At 37.5% G+C, this 25,366-nt stretch overlaps 1 protein-coding gene across 2 annotated transcripts in view; it reads right to left on the bottom strand.

Annotated features, from left to right (window-relative positions):
• The window catches only part of Dennd1b (DENN domain containing 1B), a 239,276-nt gene that overhangs the window by 49,755 nt on the left and 164,155 nt on the right, over positions 1-25,366 (bottom strand). For both annotated transcript variants that reach the window (XM_063239912.1, XM_063239913.1), the window contains one exon: positions 8,715-8,816. In XM_063239912.1, the coding sequence (XP_063095982.1) occupies positions 8,715-8,816 (102 nt within the window). The remainder of the gene's footprint in view (positions 1-8,714; positions 8,817-25,366) is intronic.

The following is a 25,366-nucleotide window of genomic DNA, read 5'->3' as shown; positions in this document are numbered from 1 at the left end:
GACTTTACATTAAATGTCTCTCTTATGTGCCATTTTCTCTACCTAAAATTCCTTCAGCTTATTCTTCCTTTATGGATTTTATCACATGAATTTGTGTACTTCAATACTACTTAGGTTTTACTGCTTTTGAACGGTACATAAACAGACATACCCTGCAATGAAATTTCTTTTACTTCAACTTCACTGTAGATCTTTCCCTGTTGAACAGTGTTGTATTATGAATATAGATAAAAGAATTTATTTCAAATATTGACAAGCATAAGATTATGTCCAGGTTTTCTATTCTAAGCAATTTGAGTAAATAAACTTTTTGAACATTTTAGAGCACAATGAGAGTACCAACTCATACGAAATTTAAATATTTAAATTAAAGTGGTAAAGTCAGAGTGTTTTCCAATTTATAAAATTTACATTTTCATAAAGAATTAAAAGTTATTCTTTGCTGCATACCCTCATTCAAATTTGGGCTTTCCAGATGCTTAAAAGCTGGCCAGTCTGGTAGATGAGGAGTAGTATTTTACTGTATTTCTTATTAATAGTCTCTGGTTACAAATAAAGCTGAGTCTTATATATCTTTACCAATCATTTAAAATTTTCCATATGTATCTCATCAAGTCTTTTACATATTATATATCCCAATATAAAATATGTTTTGCAGTCATCTGGAAGGTTTTCTTCTAAATTCTTGAATACCTTACATATCTTGCAAGAATGACTTCTTTTGATCATGAAAGGTTCTGAATTTCAACGAAGTCAAACATATTATTTTTTCATGTCATAAGAAACATGTCTCTATCATCAAAGTAACAAAAAATATCATCCTCTTCCCTAAATCTTTATACCTTTTGGACAGAGGAACTTGACTGCAAGCATAGGTAAGCTGCAGTGATAAAAAGTGGCAGCGCTGGTCCCAGGAAAAACTCATTGTGATTGTTATTTTTGTGCTACAAATTCAATGTCAAGATTTGCTCTGAAAGTGACTGCTTTCACACTGTAAGGCCGGCACTGCAGAAGAAATCCATGGCAGTGCCATACAAATCTTAGATTTGTATAATGAGGAGCTGTTATGAGTAGTTTATTATTCACTGAACTATTCTGTGAATCAGAAACCACAACCATACTTCAGTTCTCTGGTGTCACCTACTGTATTAACCAAGTAAGAGAAGGCCACAGGAAATATCTGTGGAAAGGTAGAGAGCTGCCACAGACCCTATGAGAAGTTTAAGCAGCAGCAGCTAAGATGGTAGAGCACACAGTGATTCTACTCTGTTTGGTGAAGAGCTAGGCCTCTTGTGTACGGTTTTCTGGCCATTTGGCACTGAAAGCACTAAGACTGGCTCCAGTGGACTGCTTGGCTCCCCGGGTTGCATGCACAGAACTGTGTACTTTCCCCACTTGCCAACACGATTAGGTATATGCTGCTGCTTCTATGTTTGCCACATTCCTGAGCCGCTGAAGCAAGTGAATCCACATGCTACAAAGATAGTTGGGGATAGCAATGGCTCAGGGTTCACAGAAAAAAAATGCTAAGAATCTCCAGAGTGAATATAGCCTTGAAGCAGACAACACACCACTCACTGACCCTTCTGGGAGAAACATGGGGCGGAACTCAGCATTTACACAGCAGCAGCCAGTTAAGTGGGCATGGAAACACAACAGAACCCAGATGTGAAGTGCTATTCCTCCCACATATCTGGTGGATTCTAACATTACACATCTGGAAAGAAATACTTCTACCTTGAGAAAATTTTTAGAATTATTTCTTATTTTACTTTGTTTTCTGGCTTCCTTTTACTTTTACTTTTCTTGATTATTTTTCAGTTACTTTTACCTAATTTAACTTTTATTTCATTGAATTTTTATGTCACTTTTTCTCCTCATCCTTCTCACCTAATCTTTTCTTTCTTTTAAAAATTTTACTATTACTTTCATTTTCCCTTCCCTACCCACATTATTATTAATTTAATGTTTAGTCTTTTAGTTTATGATTGCTGATTTCTATTTTTGATGGTGTATAGGGGATTTTTTGCTTTTAATCAGTTTTTATTGTATGCTAATATCTGATTATTCTGTATCATCATCATTACTGTAATTTGTTTTCTCCTGAGTATCCTGGAGATTAACCCCCTCAAAAAAAGGTTGGAAATTATGAAGACCCTTATATACAAGTGGAAGAAATATCCAACCCAAAACACACAAATCTCAATATAGAAACATGAGAATCATGGAATCATAAGCCAGCATGACAACTTCAAGTCCTTGTAACTTGTCAGTAAGTGAATGAAAAGATGAAATGCCAAAGAATTCCACAGACTCATTTAAAAAAATAATAACTTCAAATTTAGAAATAAAGAATTAAATGAATTAAGGAGTGAAAAAATTAAGGAAACGAAAGTTCAGTTCAACAAAGAGAAATTCTGAAGAAGAATCAAATAAAGGCTTGAAAATGAAAATGTAATGAGTCATATCAATAAGTCAACAAAACCTCTCCCCAACAGACAGGATATAATATCCTAGCAGTGGAAGTTAGAATTTCAGACTCTGAAAATAAGTTTGAGGAATTATTATATGAAGACTTGAAAAGAAAATAAGAAATTACAAATAAAACATTCCAAAAATTCTGGGACATGGTTAAAAAAAAAAACCCTGAGCAACAAATATTGTGTAGAAAATGTTGACTCTCAGTTTCCAAAACAGAAAATCTATTTAATAAAATAACAGAAAATTTTCCAAATTTTGGAAAAGACATCCAAAGACACAGACATCTCTACAGGAAGCATTTAGAATACTAAACAGGAAGAGCAAGAAAAGAAACACAAGCCAGCATGACTTGTCATTACAATTAAAGCCTACAGAACAAAGAATGAATACTTAAAAGTATATATGAAAAACATCAAGTCACTTTTAGAAGCAAACCCATCAGAGTAGCTGCACATTTCTGTGCAGAAATCATAGGCCAGGAAGACATGAAATGTATTTCAAGTTTTAAAAGAGTGTAATTGCCAGTCTACCGTATTATATCTAGCAAACCTATTCTTCATTTGAAGGAGAAATAAAGATCTTCCAAGACAAGCAAAATTAAATAAATTCATGAACATTAAACTAGAATTGCAGAAAGTACTTAAAAGAATGCAGGCATAGGTGAGGAGAGTACTACTGAGGTATAAGAAAGCATCAAACATTAGAAAACAAGATGGTTGGAATCAGTACAAACATTTCTATGGTAACTCTGAATATAAATAGTCTTTCTTCATTTTCCAATTAAAAGACAACACACCAGCACATTAGATATAAAAAGGCATACCTCATTAGCAAAGACATACATGAACTGAAAAGTGAAAAGACAGAAAACAATATTCCATGCACACAGAACCTAAAAGAACAGGAGTAGCTATTCTCATATCTGACAGAGCAGACTTAGACAAACTTAGTCAACTGAGACAAAAGAAAAAGTCACTAAATACTGTTAAAGGAAACAATCCTTTTCCAAAAGGATTTAACAATTTTAAATATATATGCACCAAATCTCAGTGCACCTAATTTCACAAAATAAGCACTACTCAACATAAAAGAATTCACAAATGCACTAATAGTGAGCAAATTCATTACCCTACTCTCACATTACAAGGATCATCCACACAAAAATGTCAATGAAGAAACAGAGTTAAACCATACCGTTCATCAAACAGACTTAGCAGATGTCTACAGAACATTAGTTCCAACTACTCGAGAATAAATATTCTTCACTGCAGCTCATATATTTTATTCCATCAAGTAAACCTTAAGAAACACACACAAAAAAATAGCTTCCTATATTTTAACAGACTATAATGGAATGAAACTAGAAATCAACAGCAAAAAAAAAAAAACTATAGAAAATATACAAATACATGGAGATTGAGTAATTCACTTTGAAATGATCAAACCAAGGAGGAAATTAAAACCTCCTAGAATCAAAAGAAAACACAAACATACTAGAATTCTGGGATACAGAAAAGGTAGTTTTTGTTGTTTTTGTTTTTGTTTTTTTAGCTTATTGAGACAAGTTCTTGCTATGCATTTGAGGCTGGCCTTGAGTTCACTTTGTAGCCCAGGTTGGTCTCAAATTCACAATGGATGGGTCTTCTTGCCTCAGCCTCCCAAGTGATGGAATTACAGGCACGTGCCACCATTCCTAGTTTGAAAGGGCAGTTCTAAAAAGGGGATGGGATTATAGCTACATTAAAAAAATCAGAGAAATTTCAAATAAATAAACAATTCATCTCCATGTCTTAGAAAAATAAGAATAAACCGAGACCAAACCTAACAGATGGAAAGAAATAATAAAGAGCAGGGCTAACATTTATAAGATAGAAACTAAAAAAATATTGCATAAGATCAGTGAAACATCAGTTCTTTGAAAAGATAAAGAATGATAAGCCCTTAAACCAAACTACCAAAAGAAAGAGAAGAACTAAATAAATATACTTGGAGATGAAAAAGCACTACTGAAATCCAGAGGGACTACACTGAAAACTTACATTCTAATAAACCGGGGGATATGGAAGGGATGGATACATTTCTAAATACATATGACCTACCTAAACTCAACCAAGAGAATATAAAAACACCTAAAAACATTGATCAGAAGTAAAAGTCTCCTAACAACAACAAAAAAAGGCCCAAACTCTATAGATGGTTCACTGGTAAATTTTGTTAGACCTTTAAATTATTAATATCAGTATTCTTCAAACTCCAGTAATACCTCATTTCACAACTTAATTCATTCCATGATTCTGGAAATGATACTACATTTGTGTTCATGGAGAAAAGATGGCCATGGTCATATTCTTCACCCGATGCAGACTTCACAAACAAAAACAAAATTCTGTCAAATATTCTTGTTTGCAAACCAAATTTTTCCACAAACAAAAGCATTCACAAACAAGATACCACTGTATTCCATAAAATAGAAACGAAAGGAACATTTCCAAACTGAATTCTATGAGGCCAAAATCACCATGATACCAAAGCTGGGCAAGGATAACACACACATACACACACACACACACACACACACACACACACCTATGGACCAATACAATTGATGAATATAGATGTAAAAATATTTAATAAAATACAGAGTGAATGGCACAACAAATTTAAAAAACCATATGCCATGGTCAAGTTGATTTCATTCCAGAGAAGTAAGGATGTTGCAACATACACTAATCAATAAACATAATATACCACATAAGTTGAGTTGATACAAATCACATGATCATTTCAATTGACACAGATAAAGCGTTCAACAAAATCCAAGATTGCTTCATGATAAAAGCTGCAAAGAAACTAGTTACTAAAGGATGCTGGAAGAAAAGGAACGCTTCCACATGGCTGCTAGAAATGTAAATTGGTGCAGCCACCACTGAAATTATGGAAGTTACTCAAAAAACTAAAGTAGTGCCATATCAATCCTTGATATACACCCAAAGGAGTCAGGTAGCATATAATATGGATTCATGCATGCCCATGTTTATTGCAGAATAATTCACAATAGTAAAGATAATGGAACCAGCCTAATTATCAACAGATGAATGAGGAAATACACACACGCATGCACGCTCGCACACACACACATAATATTCAGCTTTACAGAACAATGAAATTGTCATTTGTGGAAAAATGGATGGATCTGGTGACCACCAAGTTGAATAAAATAAGTCAGGTTCAGGAAAATACTGCATGTTCTCACTATTATGTAGAATATAAAAAAGAAAATAAAATAATATAAATAATATAAAAAAGAAAATAAAAGGGTCACTACTATTAGATAAGAGGAAGAAAATAAGGGCCATGGGAGAGGTGTATAACAGAGGATAACAGGAAGGTGGATAGGATCCAAACACCAAAACCCAATTTTAAAGAAGTTAATAGGTATTAATAATAAAAAGAAAAATAATATTCGTATATAGCCCCCAAATACAAAAAATAAAAATAAAAATTACAGACTTAAAATACTGTATTTTAAACCCCAGCTTACCTTAGCAAAGTCTTTGAAAGTTAACTGATCAAATATATGTATTTTTACATTTTAGTATCATTAGTTTATGCACTTAAGAAAATACTATATAATTATACTATCTTTAAAAATAAAATAGAGTGTCATTTTGCTATATTCAAAATAAAATTGGTACTCTGAATTGAAACATTCAATTCTTGAACAGAGATGAAATTATGTCTTATATAGTCACTACTTTTTAAATGTAACCGCCACATTTACTTCTTCTTTTGTTCTTCTTCTGGCATCTACGATATCCCACCTTGTATCCTCCATTTGAAAGAACTTACTTTCTTCATGAAACACTTTTTCAAAAGTACTTATTTAAGAATTTCTTTGTGCTATTGGTATGGCAGTCAGAGTTCACCCAGAAATAAGAACCAGTAGGAAATTTTACATAGACACATACACAAACACAGACAGACACATAGACCCCCCCACACACACACGCACACACATGATTTATGACAAGAAACTGGCTTGTATAACTGTGTAGGATGCCTAGGGCAGTCTGAGGATGACAGGAGAAGCAATCAATAAAGAATCATAGGCAAAATGGAACCAAGGGCAAGGGCTGAAGGCTGTTTTCCACAGATTGAATTTCTCTCTCTTGAACATCAGGATCCTGTCTTTAAAGCATTCCTAATGATTCAGACAAGTCAACCAACGAAATTACCAGCAATAACCAGATTATCAACAATACATGAATAACATCAATAAAGTCAACACGAGGGGTTAATTCAGTTTTTGTTGGGAAATGTCTCCACGTCACTTATATATACCAACCTCTGTTTTCTCTCAATACACTTGGAGGATGTCATGCAGAATTTTCTGTACTCCATTGTTGCTGACATTAAGTTAGCTTGGTCGATATATTGTTACTTTGAAGGTAATTTTTTACAGAGTATCTACAGAGTACTATGCACCATGCTGAATGTATACATACTAATGCACAAAAACTTTACCACCACTCTGTTTTGTAAGTGGCAATATTCTGTTTTAAAGGAAAAGAAACATATACTCATAAATAGACAAATATTAAGTAACAAAGACTAACCTAACTTTACCTAATTCCTAAAATTTACGTTCCAAAAATGGAATTCAAAACCAAATGCAAAACATTAGTATGCAATTTCTTTACTATACTGCATTAACTTCGTCCAATGTTAACAATTTAGCTATAGAATTTCATCAACAAAGAAAAGTAAGAAATTTGATATTCTATACACTTATTTAATCCTTTACCAGTATAAAATGTGATCTTCACAAGGCATTTTTCATAATGGAAAATAGTATCTCCTCTTGATAGATTATGAATATAATAAAGCACTAATTTTTAACTCAACAATAATGTACTGTATATCTGGTGTAAGACTGCACTGTGTTTACTTCGGCATTTATACAGCCCTATCACTTGGTCCTCCTGACAACCTTGGAGTAATTCAATATCAGCTTGGAGATATCTGGGGACAAAGATCTCCAAGGCAGACAACTATCTTTAGAGTTGATCCTGAAATGTATGCTCCTGAAGCTTGTATATATGATAATAGAAGCCTTGTCTTAAGGTAAAAGTTTACATATTCGAAGACAGCTATATTAGCAGAGTATTTTTTTTAACCTCAGGTTATTTTTTTAAAACCTCCTACTATAAATAAAAGATAAAAGTAATATAGAATACAGTTAATAAGACTAATTTGCTGCAATGATGATTTTCTTAGCAATCTGAGGGTTAAATTATATGGTGTTTTTCCCCTTTAGAAGTTCAAAGAAATTTGTATTAGGATGGCAGCTACTCAAGGGCATTATAAGTTTATCCTGGCCTTAAGCAATATTTATGACATGTTTTAAAACTTTGTTATATACTGAATTCACAAAGTTAACTTTATTTTTTTTACAAAGTTAACTTTATAATTACTGTCAGAGAAACGAGTATTAAGAATTTAATTTAAATTATATAAATAGATGATCCCAATTTAAGAGACTTGCTATTATTCTACAATAGGATGAAAGTGCATTTAAAACTTCTAAATTCTGATGTTAAACTTTTGCTTTTGTGAAGTAGCAATTATATTTTCTGAACTAAAACTCAAGACATACAATGTAAATGTAATGTTCTCAATTTTGAATTTTTGGCTAAGAAAGTTCACACAAAGTTTAAAACATTAGTTAAATATTCTTATTTTATCCAATATTTTATAAACTGGATTACATTAAAACTTTCTAGTTTATTTACCTTGTCAATGGGAGACTGACAAGGTAAATAAGTCCTTCTAAGTATTATTATTATTATTACTATTACTATTATTTTGTTACGAGATATCAAACTTAGGATCTCATGCTTGCCTGGCAGGTGCTGCGCCACTGAACTGTATCACTGGCTTCTAAGACACTTTAAACTAGTTATGTTGTTTTTGTTTCTATAGATGTTCATATTTCTTCATTGAAACCCTGAGCTGAACAACTTTTTATGAGGAATTTTTTAACAGCAAAGTTATTTGGCTTTATTTCTGCAGTGTTATTCCGTAGCTACCTAAGAAGTTATAAAAGAAAAGAAAATTTCCTAAAATTCAGGGAAAGATTCTACTTAGGGTTTAGACACAGTTTCAGAGTAATAAAAACGTGTAACAATGATAATATTCTGTCATAGACTAAAAACATACAGGTCCACTCTTACCTGCTTAAAAAGCTGAAGGTTAACTGCTGATTGCAAGAACTGTTTCATCACACTTGAGCGGTGCTTTACGAAACTCTCCTCACAAAAAGTAATGGGCTCACCCTAGACAAAAATAAAGATGTTCAGGGCATCAATGAATGTTCAGTCAGAGAGAACTAGTCTCTTTACAAAGGCACAGGGAGTGTTCTAGAGAAGTATAAGATACAGATGCAATAAATAGATCCTTATATGTAATAGCTGGCTATCAGGTTAACAGAAATATTTCTGTTCTGAAAAATCCCCCTTCCAATCGTTCATCCTTATTAGAAAATACCATTATAGCCATTGGTGAATAGTTTTTCCATGTATATTAGTAATGATCACGATTTTTTAAATTAATGAAATGTTTTTATGGTCAAGACTTCACAATTACAAATACAATTCTATTATATATATTTTAGCATAAATCTCACTTGGCATCTGCTTTTTTCTATCCTTCATGCTAAATAATCATCTCTGTGTCTTTCATAGTTCTACTATTGAAGTAACAATTATGTTTTCTGAACCAAAACTCAAGACATACAATGTAAATATAAATTTTCTCTTAATTTTGACTCTGTGGCTAGAAAAGTTCATACAAAGTTAAAATGTTAGTTAAATATTCATATTTTATAAACTGGATTACACTGGAAGTTCCTCCTCCAAATCAACAAAGACTTAAATTTGTAGTCTTATAGATTCCACTTGTTCTACTTACTATTGTGAGACAGAAAATTATCACTCACTGGTTGATTTTTTCCCCTGCTGTTCCCCTCATCAGCCTAAATGGCTCCCTTGCCCACTGAACTGTATTAGTTAAGTGTAATTTATAATTGAAATGAAAACAGAGCACAATGACAATAATTTTTTCAGTTTGCAATGAATCTTATTGCAGAGAAAGGAAAATGTGAGCCTGTTCACCTTCTATTAGATAGATATATGTAAGCAACACCATAGATTTATTCAGCCAAAAATGCAGTAGACATTAGTAACAAGTTGCTACTAAGGACAAGTCTATTAAGATTAAATAAAATTAAAGTTGATTTCTATAAATTCAGTCATAAATTCAGTTCATTTCTATAAATTTACATCTGAAGTTCTCAACAGTCATGTATGGCTAATGGCTATTATACTCATGGCACCAATATAAACTATTTCCTTTAGCATAAAATTCTCTAGTAATAATAAAGAACACAAGTCTATGATACTAGAATTTTAGAGGAAAAAACAAACTTAATAAATAGTGCTCTAAATACACAGAAGATTCAAGTATTGGCATCCATAGGAGTCTCAATTCTTATCATGCTTTGAGTATATACAATTATAAATAATCCCATCATATGAGTTCTTTCACATTAAAACTAAGCTGAATTGCATAAGAAAAAGAATTCTGCCTAGGATCTTAAAGTCAGTTTGAGTTTGGAGTTCACGTGACTTGCTACGTTGTTAGTCATTTGATGGCAAAATCAATGACTCGATTATAAATTGATAAGCAGCAGTATTTCTAAAAGTGTAACCCAGACCTTCTCACAGCATCTGCAATATCAAAACTATTTTCATAATAATGCAAGACACTATTTGCCCTTTTTACTGTCAATTTCTCATGAGTCCTACTGGAGTTTACCAGGGCTACATAACTTGCAGTACTGCCACAGTCTAAATACAGTATTAAATGATCAGAATAAGCATCCAGTAACTGGGCTGGGGATATAAGTCAGTGGCACACAGCCTGCCTGGCAAGCATGAGGTTGTATCAAAATAAAACACACAAAAAAATATATAAAAAAATCCAGCAACTCCTATAAGAAATTTAAGGAATTTTAAAAAATGAAAAACAGTTTCATTGTTATAACTAAATTTTTAATTTAGAAGTATAGTCATTTTTCTTTACAATATGCTTTATGGTGGTACACATATATTAGTCTGTATTGCTGTTTTAAAGTATTTAAATATTTAACTTCTAATATTTTAAATAAAGATGGATTAACCCTACAAATATATAATTCTTTAATATCCTCAATAATTTAAAGTAGTATAAAGACATCCACAGACCAAAAAGTTTGAGAAAGAAAGAAGAGGTCAAACATGACTTTTCAGATTTCTTGGTTGAGGTTACAAGGTGATATTATTTGATACTGGAAATACAAAAAGATAACTCAGTTTAAGAAGAGGTTGATGAAATCAAATTTGACCTGTATTTTAAGTCCTGTTCTATGCTGAGCCTGAGACAGGAAATTTTGTTCAATTGTTTTGTTGGTGTATTATTCTCAGCAAAAAGGTATTAAGGTAAATGAAAATGAAGAAAAAAGCAAAGCAACGTGATCCCACCTAGAGCTCAGTCTTAACCTAATTCCACGGAAAACACTGATTGTTTTACAGAGTTGATCCCACCTTGGGGCAATAAAGCCAGCTTTTTACACCCCTTAACATAGAACATGGTATTCCCAGTGGAGACAGAATTGAGGAAGAACACATGGGCTTCCCAATGTGGCAATTCTCATTTGGCAATGAACAATTTCTCACTGACAGGACCACTAGACAGGATGGGGAGTCTAGGCAGTGCATCAACAATATCGATCACAGCATGGTAACGCTAGGTAGAGACAGTGAGCACAGATGGGGCAGGGGAAAAGGATCAGCTGGTTGAAACATAAATACTTTCCATATAGAGAAGAAAATGGGAAGAAGTTTGTAGACAATTTGAGAGGGTTTTTTTAATTGTTTTATTAATGTGTTTGGTATATATTATATCTTGATCTTTTTATTTTGTCTTCCTTTCCTCCTGTCCACACCCCCGCAACCCTGGGAATCTCAAAGTCTATCTCCTTATTTTCTACTATCTTTTTTTTGGTCTTTTTTATACTTTCTTTTTCTCATACAAGGAATAAAAGGGTTGTTGACCCAGACCAGACACTATAGCCAGAAAAAGCCTCAGCCGCAATCAGGGAGCTCCTGTCTCCCCCGCCCCTAGAGATTTACCTATAACCCCTATATCCCCCCATCCTTTGGATCTGACCCTGACGCCAAACGTGTGCCAGTGAAATACCTGTGCATCTCCATGTTCTCAGAATAAAGGCCTCTTTTTGTTTTATACTTTTCATCTTTTGGAAATAATCCTATCATTTGGTGAAGTGACTCGATCGGCAGGTGATTGACTCCTGGGACACACACACCCAATTGGGTCCCCAGCCAATTCACGAACTGGTAACATCCTGGCTTAATTCTGCGCTTTTTCTTCTGCCGAGACGCATTTCACTTCTCACTGGCCGCCTCCATGCACCACCAACCAGATTGATTTAAGGTGACCACGCGCCGGGAAACTCGCGGCACTGGGCCAGGCCCCAGGGAACTGTTCCCCGCCGTTTGCGTGGGTCTCTAGAATTTTCACATCCTTAGGACAGCCCTGAGCAGGGTTTTTTTCTGGGCTAGCCACTAAAATCTCTCAAGTTCTTTGGGTTCTGATAGCCCAAAGCAGAGATTTGGACCGCCCACACTGAAAAATGCCTTGCTTCCCTTTAAAGCCTTGTGCTTTCACCGGCAAAGCTGCTACTGACTTCCCGCAAACTCCACTTGTAAATTTCTCAGTGACGACTAGAATATACGAGTTTTTGGAACCTTAGTCCCCCGTGTGGCGCCACAGAATCAGTGACGGCTTATTCTCTGGGCCACAGGTTTTTTTCTTACCTGAATCATGGGAAATATACTTCCTCACTCCCAAAAAACGCTGTTAAATGCTTAATTTCCAATTTATATACTTTAAAAATTAAAAGTACCATAAAAACTAAATTATTAACTTTTTACTTCCAGGAAGTTTGGCCTACGTACCCACTCCTCGGCAAACGTTGGCCCAGGGAGGAACATTTGATGCTTCCATTCTGCAAACACTGCATGATTTTTGCTGAGCCAGTGACAGGGTGATAGAGCTGCCAAACATAGAAGTGTTCTTGGTTCTGAGAACACATCCATCTCTCATTAAGTCTTGTACTCCCTAGCTAGCTCTCCTGCGACCCAATGTGTTTCATCCTGTCCCCAGGATATGCTTGACGATATTCCTCCAATTTTCTCTCGGCCCCCAGCATATCCCCAAATTGATTCTTCATCCTTATCTCGCTCACCACTGCCGTCCCCTCCCCCCACCCTTGTCCTTCTGCACCGAAATTACCTCTCACTGTGCGATCCTCTCTCCCCCCACCTTCCACGATACAGGCCTCTCCCAGCAGCTCTGCTCTGCCCTCTGACACCTTCTCGCCGCCCGCCCACCACACTAGGTCACGTTCATTGTGCCCTTCCGGCAAGCAGCGTGACTTTTCCAGCTTGCGCTGGGAACAGTCACCACGTGATAGCCCTCTGCAATGCAACGGGGCGCCACATGTTTGGGTAGTTGCCGCAGCGATGGGGCGCCGCCATGTTCAGAGGGGTCACATGGCGACAGGATGCCGCCATGTTTGGTCAGTTACCATGGTGACAGGGTGCCATCATGTTCGTTCTGGTCTCAGTCAATGGGCGCCCCCTTGATGCTCCTCTTGTGAACAGCAACAGCCGCCTGGTTGCGGTCCACGTGATGATGGCCAACAACAATCCTCTCGCTGGAAGGCACACGGTGCAATGTCATCTGCCTGTGATTCCTTGTCCCAGGGTGAGAGGCAGCTGCTCTGTAGCCACTCTTCAGATAATTACTCACATGCATCTACCGGGCAGATAGCTGCCCAATGGCATTCTACACTCCACATTCTTCTCCTCAGGCTCTGCTACCGCTTCGAGAACAAGCTGGCCCAGAGGGGCTGGGCAATATCCATGTGCCATTTCCCCTTTCTGATCTGTCTCAGATTACCCATAAATTAGGTAGCTTCTCTGTTGATCCACAAAATTATATCAGGCAATTTGAATTTCTCACTGTTATGATTTACATTTTAAAGATGTTTATGTGATTTTAAATACCACCCTTAGCTCGCAAGAGCGAAATCAGCTGTGGCAGGCAGCTCAAGAAGAAGCTGACCGCAGGCATAGGGCAAATACCACTGACAACGACCCTGGGCCTGTAGCTGTGCCAGACCAAGATCCTAACTGGAACTATCAAAATGGACAAGATTCAACAAAATCTACTTAAATTAGCCTTCTGTATCTTCAACAATAGAGATAAGATTCAAAAAGAGGAAAAGCAAGCTCAAAAATTAAAGTTTGCTAAATATCAGTCTGACCTCTTAGCAGTGGCACTTGGAGCTCCCAAGACAAAAAATGCAGAAGGTGTGGCTTCCTGAGTCCAACCTGGACCATGCTTCAAATAAAGCAAACAAGGACATTGGGCAAAAGACTGCCCTAACCCTGTATTCCTCCTGGGCCCTGGAAGAGTGATTGTCCTAAATGCCAGTGAGCAACTAGGCCATCCTCTAATCCCTCGCCCTCACAGGAGACTTCGTCAATGCCAGATTCGTCGATGACTGACCTGCTCAGACTTTCTGCAGAAGATTGATGGGGCTCGGGGTTCACAGCCCCCACTCCGGTAACCTTGTCGGAGCCCCAAGTCTCACTGGAGGTCTCAGGCAAAATAATATCTCTGCTTGTGGATACGGGGGCAACTTATAGTGTACTTCCTGAATTTTCAGGACCCTGTAGTAAGTCTTTAATTTCTGTCGTGGGCGTAGACGACCAGCTGAATCAACCTTTGCAGATTGGGCCTATCCCATGTAGATTCCAGACTCTTTTCTTTACCCATAGCTTCCTAGTAATCCCAACATGTCCCACACCCCTTTTATGTAGAAACCTTCTTCAAAAGCTTAATTTTTCCTTCACTTTCTCTCTCCCCACAGCCCTAACCCTCCAAACAGCCTCACAATGTATCGCAAAGCCATTCTCTGCTCTTCCTCCTTCTCTGGTTGACCCCATGGTTTGGGACACATCCAATCCCAATCTGGCTACACATGCCATGCCTGTTCTAATCCGTCTCAAGGATCCCTCAATTTTTCCCTGCATTACCCAATACCCCATAGCTCCCCAACATTTATGGGGACTTAAAACCATAATTAAGCGGCTTTTAGACAATGGTTTTCTTAAACCTACCCATTCAACCCACAATACTCCCATTCTCCCGGTACTCAAGCCTGATGGGTCCTATCACCTGGTACAGGACCTTAGGGTAATTAACAGTGCTGTTACCCCAACTCACCCAGTGGTGCCAAATCCTTATACCATGCTCTCTCATATCCCTCCCTCCACTACTGACTTTACAGTTATAGATCTTAAAGATGCCTTCTTCACTATCCCCCTACACCCTGATTGCCAGAACCTCTTTGTGTTTACATCAACTGACCCAGACACTCTCAGGTCTCAACAACTTAGTTGGACAGTGCTCCCCCAGGGGTTCAAAGATAGTCCCCACTTCTTTAGTCAGGCTCTCGCTACTGACCTCACAGAACTTGATCTCAAACCTAATGTTCTTCTTCAATATATGAACAACCTCCTATTTTGTTCTCCTTCCCATATGTTAGCCATACACCACTCAGCCAGTCTTCTTAATTTCCTTGCTAGTCATGGATACAGGGTGTCTCTTGCTAAAGCCCAGATAGCCTCCCCAAAAGTCAAATACCTCGGTCTTGCTCTCACCCCCACCACTTGCTCCATCACCTCAGATCGTAAGGCAATTCTTTGTGATCTCCAGGTGCCCACAACTAAGCTGCAGGTTACATCTTTCCTAGGTTTAGCTAATTTCTTTCATCTCTGGATTCCTAACTTTGCAGCCCTAGCTCAAACCCTCTACAAGGCCACTAAAGGTCCCTTATCAGAATCCCTGGACCCTACTAGGCCCATACATGCCTCCTTTCAAAAATTAAAAGAGGCTCTCCTACAAGCTCCAGCTCTTACCCTTCCTGATCCCACCCAACCTTTCATCCTATAGACTACCTGTCAGGGCCACAACACTATAGGTGTACTAGGACACAAAAAGAGACCTTCTTTTCAAGCAGTAGCTTACTTGTCAAAACAGTTAGATCACATAGTAAAAGGATGGGCTCCCTGTCTCCGAGCTCTTGCAGCTGTAGCCCTCTTGACACAGGAAGCTAAAAAGTTTACATTAGGCCAATCTATTACAGTACACTCACCTCATCACCTACGTGACCTTATCTCACATAAGGTGCTCCCTGCCCTAATGACCCCCTTCTCGCCTTCAACAGGTATACTTAGCTCTCTCTCAAGACCCTTGTAACTCTATTGCAACTAGTGGTCCTCTTAATATAGCCACCTTACTTCCCATCTCAGAGGGCCATCCTCACCATGACTGTATTGAGTTTTTACAGATGACTCTCACCCCTTTCCCTCACATCAGTAGCACACCTCTCTCCTTGGCCTTTGACACTTGATTCATAGATGGCAGTTCAACAAATACAGACAACCAAAAGAAGGCAGGATACGCAATAGTTAACCAGTCAAAAGTTATAAAGGCAAATCTACTGCCACCTGGGACCTCTTCCCAGAGGGTAGAACGTATTGCCCTTACTAGGGCTCTTACACTAGCAAAAGACAAGATTATAAATATATACACTGACTCAAAGTATACATTTAGCATTTTACACTCTCATGCCTCTATCTGGCAAGAATGGGGTTTTATTTCCACTCAGGGAACCCCCATCAGTAATGCTCCCCTTATCCTTAAACTTCTAGAGGCAGCCCAACTTCCAAAGCAGGCAGCAGTTATTCATTGCAGAGGACACCAAAACTCTACAGATTATTGCTCAAGGCAATGCCTTTGCAGATTCACAAGCCAAATTAGCTGCACAAGGGCTCTGCCCTTCTCATCTTCTCCTCTTAGTCCCAAACAGTCTACCTCAGCCCAATTATTCACCAGAGCAGTTACAGCTACTTCATAAACCAGGTTACACACAAAACACTCAGGGATGATTTTTCAGGGATCTAAACTTGTTCTCCCACATCAACAGGCCTCAGACACCATCACTGATTTACACAACTGTTTTCACATAGGATCACAGGCCCTATACAAACTCTTAGCCCCAAAAGTCACACACCCTTCTCTAAAAGCTATCATTCTTAAGATTACTCACACCTGTGATCTCTGTGCCAGGACCTCTCCTCAGGGGCACATGGCACTCCCTTCCTTTCCTACCCATCAGTTTTGGGGACACAACCCTGGTCAGGTCTGGCAGATAGATTTTACATACATGCCCCGCCACAAGACTCTCAAATATCTTCTCACCTTTGTTGGTACCTTTTCAGGATGGATAGAAGCCTTTCACACAACCAGGGAAACTGCTGATGTAGTTACCAAAATCATATTACAAGAAATCATTCTAAGGTTTGGTTTACCTCAGAGTATTCAGTCAGACAATGGTCCCGCCTTTATTTCTGAGATCACTCAACAGGTATCCTCAAGCTTACACATCACCTGGCACCTACACATCCCATACCATCCGCAATCCTCAGGAAAAGTAGAAAAGGCAAATGGCCTCATAAAGACACACCTTACAAAACTCACTTTAGAACTACACCAACCTTGGCCCCAACTTTTGCCCTTAGCCTTAGCCAAGCTCAGGGCACTTCCCCGGGCTCCTACTTACTTAAGTCCTTTTGAACTTATATACGGCAGGCCATTCTTACTCCACAATCTTCCTACTCCCCAAAATCTCCCTTCCCTGGCTATGTCCCAGTCCTCTCCTTCCTCTGACACCTGTTGCGACAACATGCTGATCTCTGCCTTCCACAACCCTCTGGAGAGGCCAAACCAGATCCTCCTATATCCCCAGGAGATCTAATTTATCTCAAATGTTCTAAATCCACAGGGCTACAACCAAGGTGGAGTGGCCCTTACCTGTTCTACTTGGCTACCCCTACAGCAGTCAAAGTTGCTGGACTCCCATCCTGGTTTCACATCACTCAGGCTAAGAGGTGACCTCCCAGCCCTAAATCTGATCATTCTGAGTGGTCATCTCGTCTTCTGTCACTAACCTGTCTCCATTTCACAAAGGACTCACGGCTACAGTTAACAGGCTAAGTCATGTTTTGTTATCCAATTTGGTTCCTAATCTCTTACGTTCTATTAATGATCATTTTTACAGCAGGACTCTTGAGAGTCTTTCCTAAGACTCCCACATCATGTGTAAGATCATCTTCATAATGTTCTATGTGATAACTGTCGTGGTTCTTTCTACCTTCAGCTGTCTGGTTAAACGTGACATCCCCGAAAGCCTAAGCCCTTACCTTCTCTATACTGGTACAGCCACCGGTCTCCCCTACCCCCGCTATTTTTTCCAGTTCAACTCCTGGACCGGAGACAAGTTTTACACACCTAACCTCCTAACTTTTACGCTTTCAGATGGAGAGTAATCACCTCTCATAATTTCACTCCTTCTAACCTCACACTTATTTTTCAGAATTCTACCTCACCATGATAATGATCCTACCTCAACATCATCCTGATAGAATAATGTGTCTAAATCAAAGGCACCTTTCTCTCTACCTCACCTGGGTCCTTAAATATGACAGTGCCATGTCTCCTCATAACATCATGTCTCTTTGTTTTTCCAGTCTGACATATGTGCATTCACCAGTGAAGTTGTCCTGGCTAAAACACCTGGCGTTAGTGTCTACCTGGGCATCAACCGTCATCCCATCAACTCCCCTAGGCTCCAGTACAGCGCCCTCTGCCAGCAGGAAGTAGTTAAAGAGAGAAATCTTTGCCCCTTTTCATAACAATCATAAGACGGGAGATGAAAGGGTTGTTGGCCCAGACCGGACACTGTAGCCAGAAAAAGCCTCAGCCAGAATCAGGGAGCTCCTGTCTCCCCTGCCCCCAGAGATTTACCTGTAATCCTATATCCCCCCACCCTTCGGAATCTGCCCCTGGCACCAAACGTGTGCCAATGAAATACCTGTGCATCTCTAATGGCCTTAGGGCACTGCCCTAAGCTTAGGCTACTTATATCCTCCCATGCCACATGTCCATGAGAGAGATCGCCAGACTTCAGCAGCTAGGGTGCCAGTCATCTCTCTCCATGTTCTCAGAATAAAAGCCTCTTTTTGTTTTATACTTTTCATCTTTTGGAAATAATCCTATCAAGGAAAACCATGAGATAGTTATTTAACCTTTCATGTCTGATTTATTTCATTTAGCATTATGAACCTCGAGGTCATGTATTTTCCTACAACTGGTTCAAATTTATTCTTCTTTAAACCTGAGTCAAACTCATAATTTCTTTATCTGTTGATAGACATACAGGCCTCTTCCAATATTTCACTCTTATGAGTTGTCCACTATAAAATAGATGTTGGTATGCAGATATCACTGTAATAGAATGAATTATTTTTTTCCAGTACTTGGGATTTCCCAATGAGCTGCACCTCCAGCTTGTTTTACTTATTTTGAGACTGAGTCTCACTAGTTGTTAAGTTGCCCAAGCTAAGCTTGATCTTGTGATTTTACTGTCTCTGCTTCCTATAGAACTATAGGGTTATCTTCTTAATATAAACAGGGATTTTTACAAAATAAGAATGATCCTAGAAAACAATAGCCTAAATTCTTTAGTCTGGAGAAGGTGCTAAGCTTTACTGCAAACAAAGGTTATCTTATGCAGATCCCAGGGAATCTCTAAAATCTGTCCCCAAATGGACAAGTGAAAGCACTGTTTGAGGAGCATATCTTAAATGGATGAATAGAAGTGTCTGGCACTTACCTCCACCACAGGGAAGAAATGGGCGACAAATGGAGGACTGCCTTACCAAGAAAGTGACTAAGGGAAAGCTCTGGAACTGTGGAGGGAGTGACAGGAATCCTAAACAGCATGGGGAATAATGGCAGCACAGTGAGAACACAGCTTGCTGGAACTGTGCCCCACTCAGCCAGGAGGAATTCCTACATTGTGAGAAAAAGGAAGCCAGAAGCACACTAGTGATTACCATCATCCCCATGGATGAGAGGCTCTACTGCACAGCCCTCACAACTTTTAAATCCAGCTGAGGGAGCTCCCCTCAGCATTAACATTCAACTCTGCATCACCAGAAAGCTACTCCACAAAACCATAAAGGTGATTGCAACACTACTTACGCAGGCATCTAAGCAGGAATAAAAAAAAAAAAAGTGTAATGGCTAATCTTGACTGTCAACTAGTCTTCAGAGATACCCAGATTACACTTAGTGTATCTAGGTGGATGACGGGGCATGAATGTGGGGGCTATATCTGGTCCCTGTTTCTTTCTTGTTTGGCTCTTCCTTAGCTCTCTGTTTCCTGGATGCCATCAGTTCAGAAGCTTTCTCTGCTATGGTCGGTCATGTGTCATGATGTTTCCAACTCATAGTGTTGCAGGCAGTTGAGTTAGTTAGAAATACTATAGGCAGTCAGACAGGGCTGGGTCCTCCATGGAGCCAGTACTGATACCTTCCAACTGTTGGGGAAGATAGACACCTCCTGCTGTGGGCCAGGCCTCAAGACAAAGGATCAAACAAATGCATCCACATCCTAAGCACTGATATCCTAATTAGTTCCCTATCCCCCTGAGGAAGCCTAGTCACCATCCCATCCCCCTAGGGAAGAGTCACAACTCTAAGAATGCCCACTTCCTATATGACTTGCTTTCCCATTTGTCCCCAATTTAATCAATTTTACCTGAACTACTAATCTTATTGGCTAACTATAGTTATGTTCCACCTATGCCCATCTGCTTTGTGAGTTCCCAGTCTTCCCCCACCTTGAACCCATCTTGTCTCATGATTTTACACTATAAAAGTCCCTAGAAAAGACAGAGTCAGGGGCTGGGGATTTAGCTCAGCAGCATAAGCACCTGCCTTGCAGGCAGTCGTGGGTTCGATCCTCCGTACCGATAAAAAGGAAAAAGACAAAACAAAACAAACAAAAAAAAAAAAAAAAAAAAAAGAAAGAAAAGACAGAGTCTGCTCAGGACCCTTTTGTCTCTCTTCAGATAGAAGCTTTCTTTCTCTCAATAAATATATTCTACTCTTAACCTCAGCTGTTCCTAAAATTCATTCTTTGATTTTTGAGAATGTGATCTTGTGGACATAGTAGGTTGAGAGTTTCATTTCCTTATGTTAACAGCAAACCAATCATGAACCAAAACCTTTGAAACTGTGAGCCAAAATATACCTCTTCTACTTTAAATTATGGGAGCATTTGCCCAAGCAGTGGAAATGAATACATTGAAGCACAACACATCCAAAGCAGCATAATAATATCCATAAATAGATAAAAATATGAAAGAAATCTATAAAATGCTTTTAAAAATTCCAAAAAGTGATCCTAAGGAAACTCAATAGGATGCAAGAAAAGAGAGACAGACACAATTCAATGAAATTAAGAAAATTTGTGATATAAATGAGAAATTCAGTGAAGAGACAGAAATAATAAAAGGAGACAAATATGAACTGTGTATCAAAAACCCTCAATTAAATAATACATACAATTGGAAGTTTCAACAATACAATAGCCAAAGCAATAGAAAGAAATTATAAACTTAAGAACACATGTTTTGAAATAACCTAGTCAGACTAAAAGAAAATATAATAAAAAAGAAAAACATCAAGACATATGGAACATCATTAAAAAAATACTTTTCTTATAAAGATTTAAGAAAGAACAAAAAAGGAAAAGATATTGAAAACATATTTAATGAAGTAATAGTTGAAAGCCTCCCAAATCTTAACAGTGAGTCACCTGGATAGGTCCAAAAGCCTGAAGTGATCTCAAGTACTCAAGCATAAGAGATGTCCAAAGTAACTTACAGTCAAATTATACAAAAATCAGTAATTCTAAAATAAACACAATTCTAAAAATAGTAAAAGAACAGCAACAACTCATACATTAAAGAGTACTCATAAGATTAACATCATATTTCTCAAAAGAAATTTTATAGGTCAGAATAGAATGGAATGATTTATTTGAAATCTTGTAACAAAGAAAAAGAAAATGAGAAAATTTTACCAAGTAAATATTGTTATTCATAAATGAAGGAGAAACAGTCTTTATTTCATGAGTAAAAATTGAAGAAATTCATCACCACCAAACTAAACTTACAAGAAATTTGTAAAGGATTTGAAAAACTAGGAATGAAAAAATAGTAGCCCACTATAAAAACATGAAAGAAAAAAATTCATTGCTAAATCATATATACAAATAAAGAATCAAATCTGGTCAAAACAGAAAGTGATCAAATTATAAAGATAAATCATAAGAGAAACTGACAAGATCAAAGTATACAGAACAGTCAGAAACAATGAAATAGCATGCATGAGTTTTTACCTATCAGTTATAATTTGGAATGTAAATGGATTAAATTATCCAATCAAAAGATACATACTTGTCTAATGGGTTAAAAAATATGACTATATATTATCTATAAGAAACCCCATTGGCAAAGACATACATAGATAAAAGGGAAATGTTTGAAGATACTTCACACAAATGGAAATAGTGAATAAGCATGCTTATAGAAGACAAAACAAGACATTGGATCAAACACTGAAAAAGAGAAAAAGTTACTATATGTTGATGAAGCAACCAATTCAGCAAGAAGGTATGATTGTAAGAATATATGGATTCAATGCTCGAATATCCATCTATAAAGCAGATACAGTAAGTCCTTGACTTACATATGTGTTTCATTCTAGGAAAATTGTTTATAGTTGAATTCTCTCATAAGCTGACAAAATGTCCCTTTTAAAGTACCATTATCAGAGCTCACAACTGATAAGTTTGTAGGTCAAGGCTTATACTTTACACAATAAAAGTTGAGGGTTTTTTTTTTAAAGTTGAGGTTTTAAAGACCTTGCTTTTATCTATGAATGCACACACAGAAATCAAGAAAACTACATCAGAGTTGAACTGTATCACAGAGCAAATGGACATAGCAAACATTTAAATAATATTTTATTCACTAGTGGTAGAATATACGCTGATCAGCAAATGGAACATTCTCTAAGGATAGATCATATGATAAGTCACAAACCAATTTTAAAAATTATGTGATGTATCTTCTTTGGCCAAAATGAAAAATAATGAAAGTATAAAAATGTAGAAATTGAATACTATGCTTCAAAACAATGAACTGACAGATTAAAAAGAAAATTTAAAAATTTTTTGAAGTGAAGATAAAAATACAACATATCAAAATTTGAGAAACAGAGCAAATACAGTAATAATGTGGAATTTTATGACAATAAATACATACTTCAAATCTGGAAAACTGTAAATAAAAAACTAACAATTTGCCTCAAAGATTGAGAACAAATACAGAACAAATTCAAAATTAATACAAAGAAAGAAATAATGAAAATCACAGCATTACTAAAAGATTTCAGATAAATAACTAAAATTGGAATTTTAAAAATACTAAAGAAACAAAGAGTGTCTTTTACAAAGTTAAAAAGGCTTTTGGTCAGACGAGGAAAAAAAAGAAAACTAAAAAGAAATTAGAAATTAAAAGACATTACAACTGATACAAAAGATTATAGAAACAAATACTATACTAATAAATTAGGAAACCTTGGAAAATGGGTAATTTGTTGGACACAAACTCTATCAAGGTTGACTGGAAAAAAAAAGGAAATCTAAGCAGACAAATAGTAACAATAATGAAGCAGTAATTAAATGTCATCCATTTTAAAAAATGACTTTACACCTGAAATCTACAAATATTTAAGGAACTAATTCTATTCTCAAATCATCCTTAAGAAAAAAAAAAAGAAAGAAAGAAAGCAAAGAAGTCTGCCAAATTCCTTTTAAGAGGTCAGAATTACCCTAATACCTATCTGTACAAAGACACAAAAAGCACAGACTGAACTCAGATGAACTGTGCCAGATGCAGGGGCCAATTCCATCACCTCTTTGACTTCCAGGGAACCTGGAAAATGACAAAAATGAAGAAGAAAAATGCAATCTCAGACCTCTAGTTGACCCAGAACAAGTCCAGGAATCATCAACATAGAAGAAAATGGGAGACACACACCTGAAATTTCTGAAATGACAGCAACTGAAGTAAAGAAATAAATCCATGATGCTATAGAGGAAATCAGATCAGAAATAATCTTTGAGGTTATAAAAGAAAAGTCAACATTTCTAAAGGAAATGCTCAGCACATCTAGAGCAGAGATAGATAAGAAAATAGATGATGATTAAAAAATGGAAACTGTGAATCATCAATACAGGAAAGAAATAGAATGCATGAAACGGATTCAAGCAGATATCCAAGAAATCAAAAATTCCATTGAAAGCTGGCAAAGCTGCTTGAAAGAAACTGAAGACAGACTTTCAGACCTTAAACACAGGTGTGCAGCTTGTGATTACAAAAGGAAAGATCTCTTAAGAATAACAAGGAACCAGGAAATAACAATTCCATGACTGTAAGACAATGCAAAGTAAAATAATTTAAGAATAATAGGTGTCAGTGAATAGGGGTCAACACAAATGACGTTAAAATTCTATTTACAGAAGCAATAGCAGAAAACTTCCCAGGCATAGGAAAAGAATGTGATATACAATAAGAGAGGCATATAAAATGCCAGCTACACATAACCAAAATAAATCTATACCTAGACATATAATAATCAAGATTCTAGAAATTCAACACAAGAACAGATATTAAAAGCTGTTAGAAAAAAGAAATAAGATTCTAGCTGCCAGTGAGGAACGCCACACCACCCTGAGACGTCGGCCCCACCACTGGGCACTCCCTGTGCCACTCACGCTGGCTCTGGGAAACTTGTGCTCCGCTCGGACCTTGGCCTGCACAGTTGTGCACTTTCTGTGACTCCAGCTGCCAGTGAGGAACGCCACGCTGCCCTAGGACCTTGGCCTATGCCCAGCAGACCCCAGACCCAGGACATCTACTGGTCCCTCTGGAACACTCCCTACCTCCTGGACTTAATACTGCTGTTGATTTTCAGTTCCCACCCTTTCTCCCAGAACCCGGCACTACAGTGGATTAACTGTGCTAGTCTGAAGGGAGATTCAATAACTGTCTCACCCAAACAGAAGATCTCAGCAGGCTCCAGTCACTGAGGGGAGTATGCCCCTAAAATAGAGGTGTACAGTGGGGAAATAGGGCCAGTAGTAAAGCTCCCTCCAAGTAACTCTTAAGACCTTCATGAGTCTGACAAGAGTGTGCACACAGAAAACATCAGGCAGGGTGAGGAGTACATCAATAAGTACTCCCGCAACTTGGAGGAAATCAAAAGGGCTTATGAGACACATAGGCACACAATAGGGACACAGTAGGGCCTCAGTCACCACAAACACTATAGACGGAAGATTTGGTAACCTGGACTAACCTGAAAATAAAGTAATAGCCGGAACGAAAAACTGACCTACATCAATACTACCAGGTTTGTCAGCCCAGGAAGAATACAGGACTCACCCAATAAGCCCTGCAATGGGAAGTCAGGTGACTGGCCCATATATTCATTGAGGGACCCAGCAATTGGACAAACATCAACCTCACATTAGGACCCCAAGATACACACTACCAAAAGTTGACACTAGTAGGACTGAAGGACCAAATACTAACTTGAAGACAAAAATGGCAAAACGAAAAAGCAAAATGCAATCTCAAACATCTAGTCCACCAAGAACAAGTACAGGAGACACTGAAATAGAGGACTTCAAAATTAACACACCAGAAATCTC

Source organism: Cavia porcellus, unplaced genomic scaffold (genome assembly GCF_034190915.1).
Source record: "Cavia porcellus strain 051 isolate PalLab524CR breed Dunkin Hartley unplaced genomic scaffold, mCavPor4.1 scaffold_29, whole genome shotgun sequence".
Classification (NCBI taxonomy): domain Eukaryota; kingdom Metazoa; phylum Chordata; class Mammalia; order Rodentia; family Caviidae; genus Cavia; species Cavia porcellus.
This window is presented reverse-complemented; position numbering and strand designations above follow the sequence as displayed.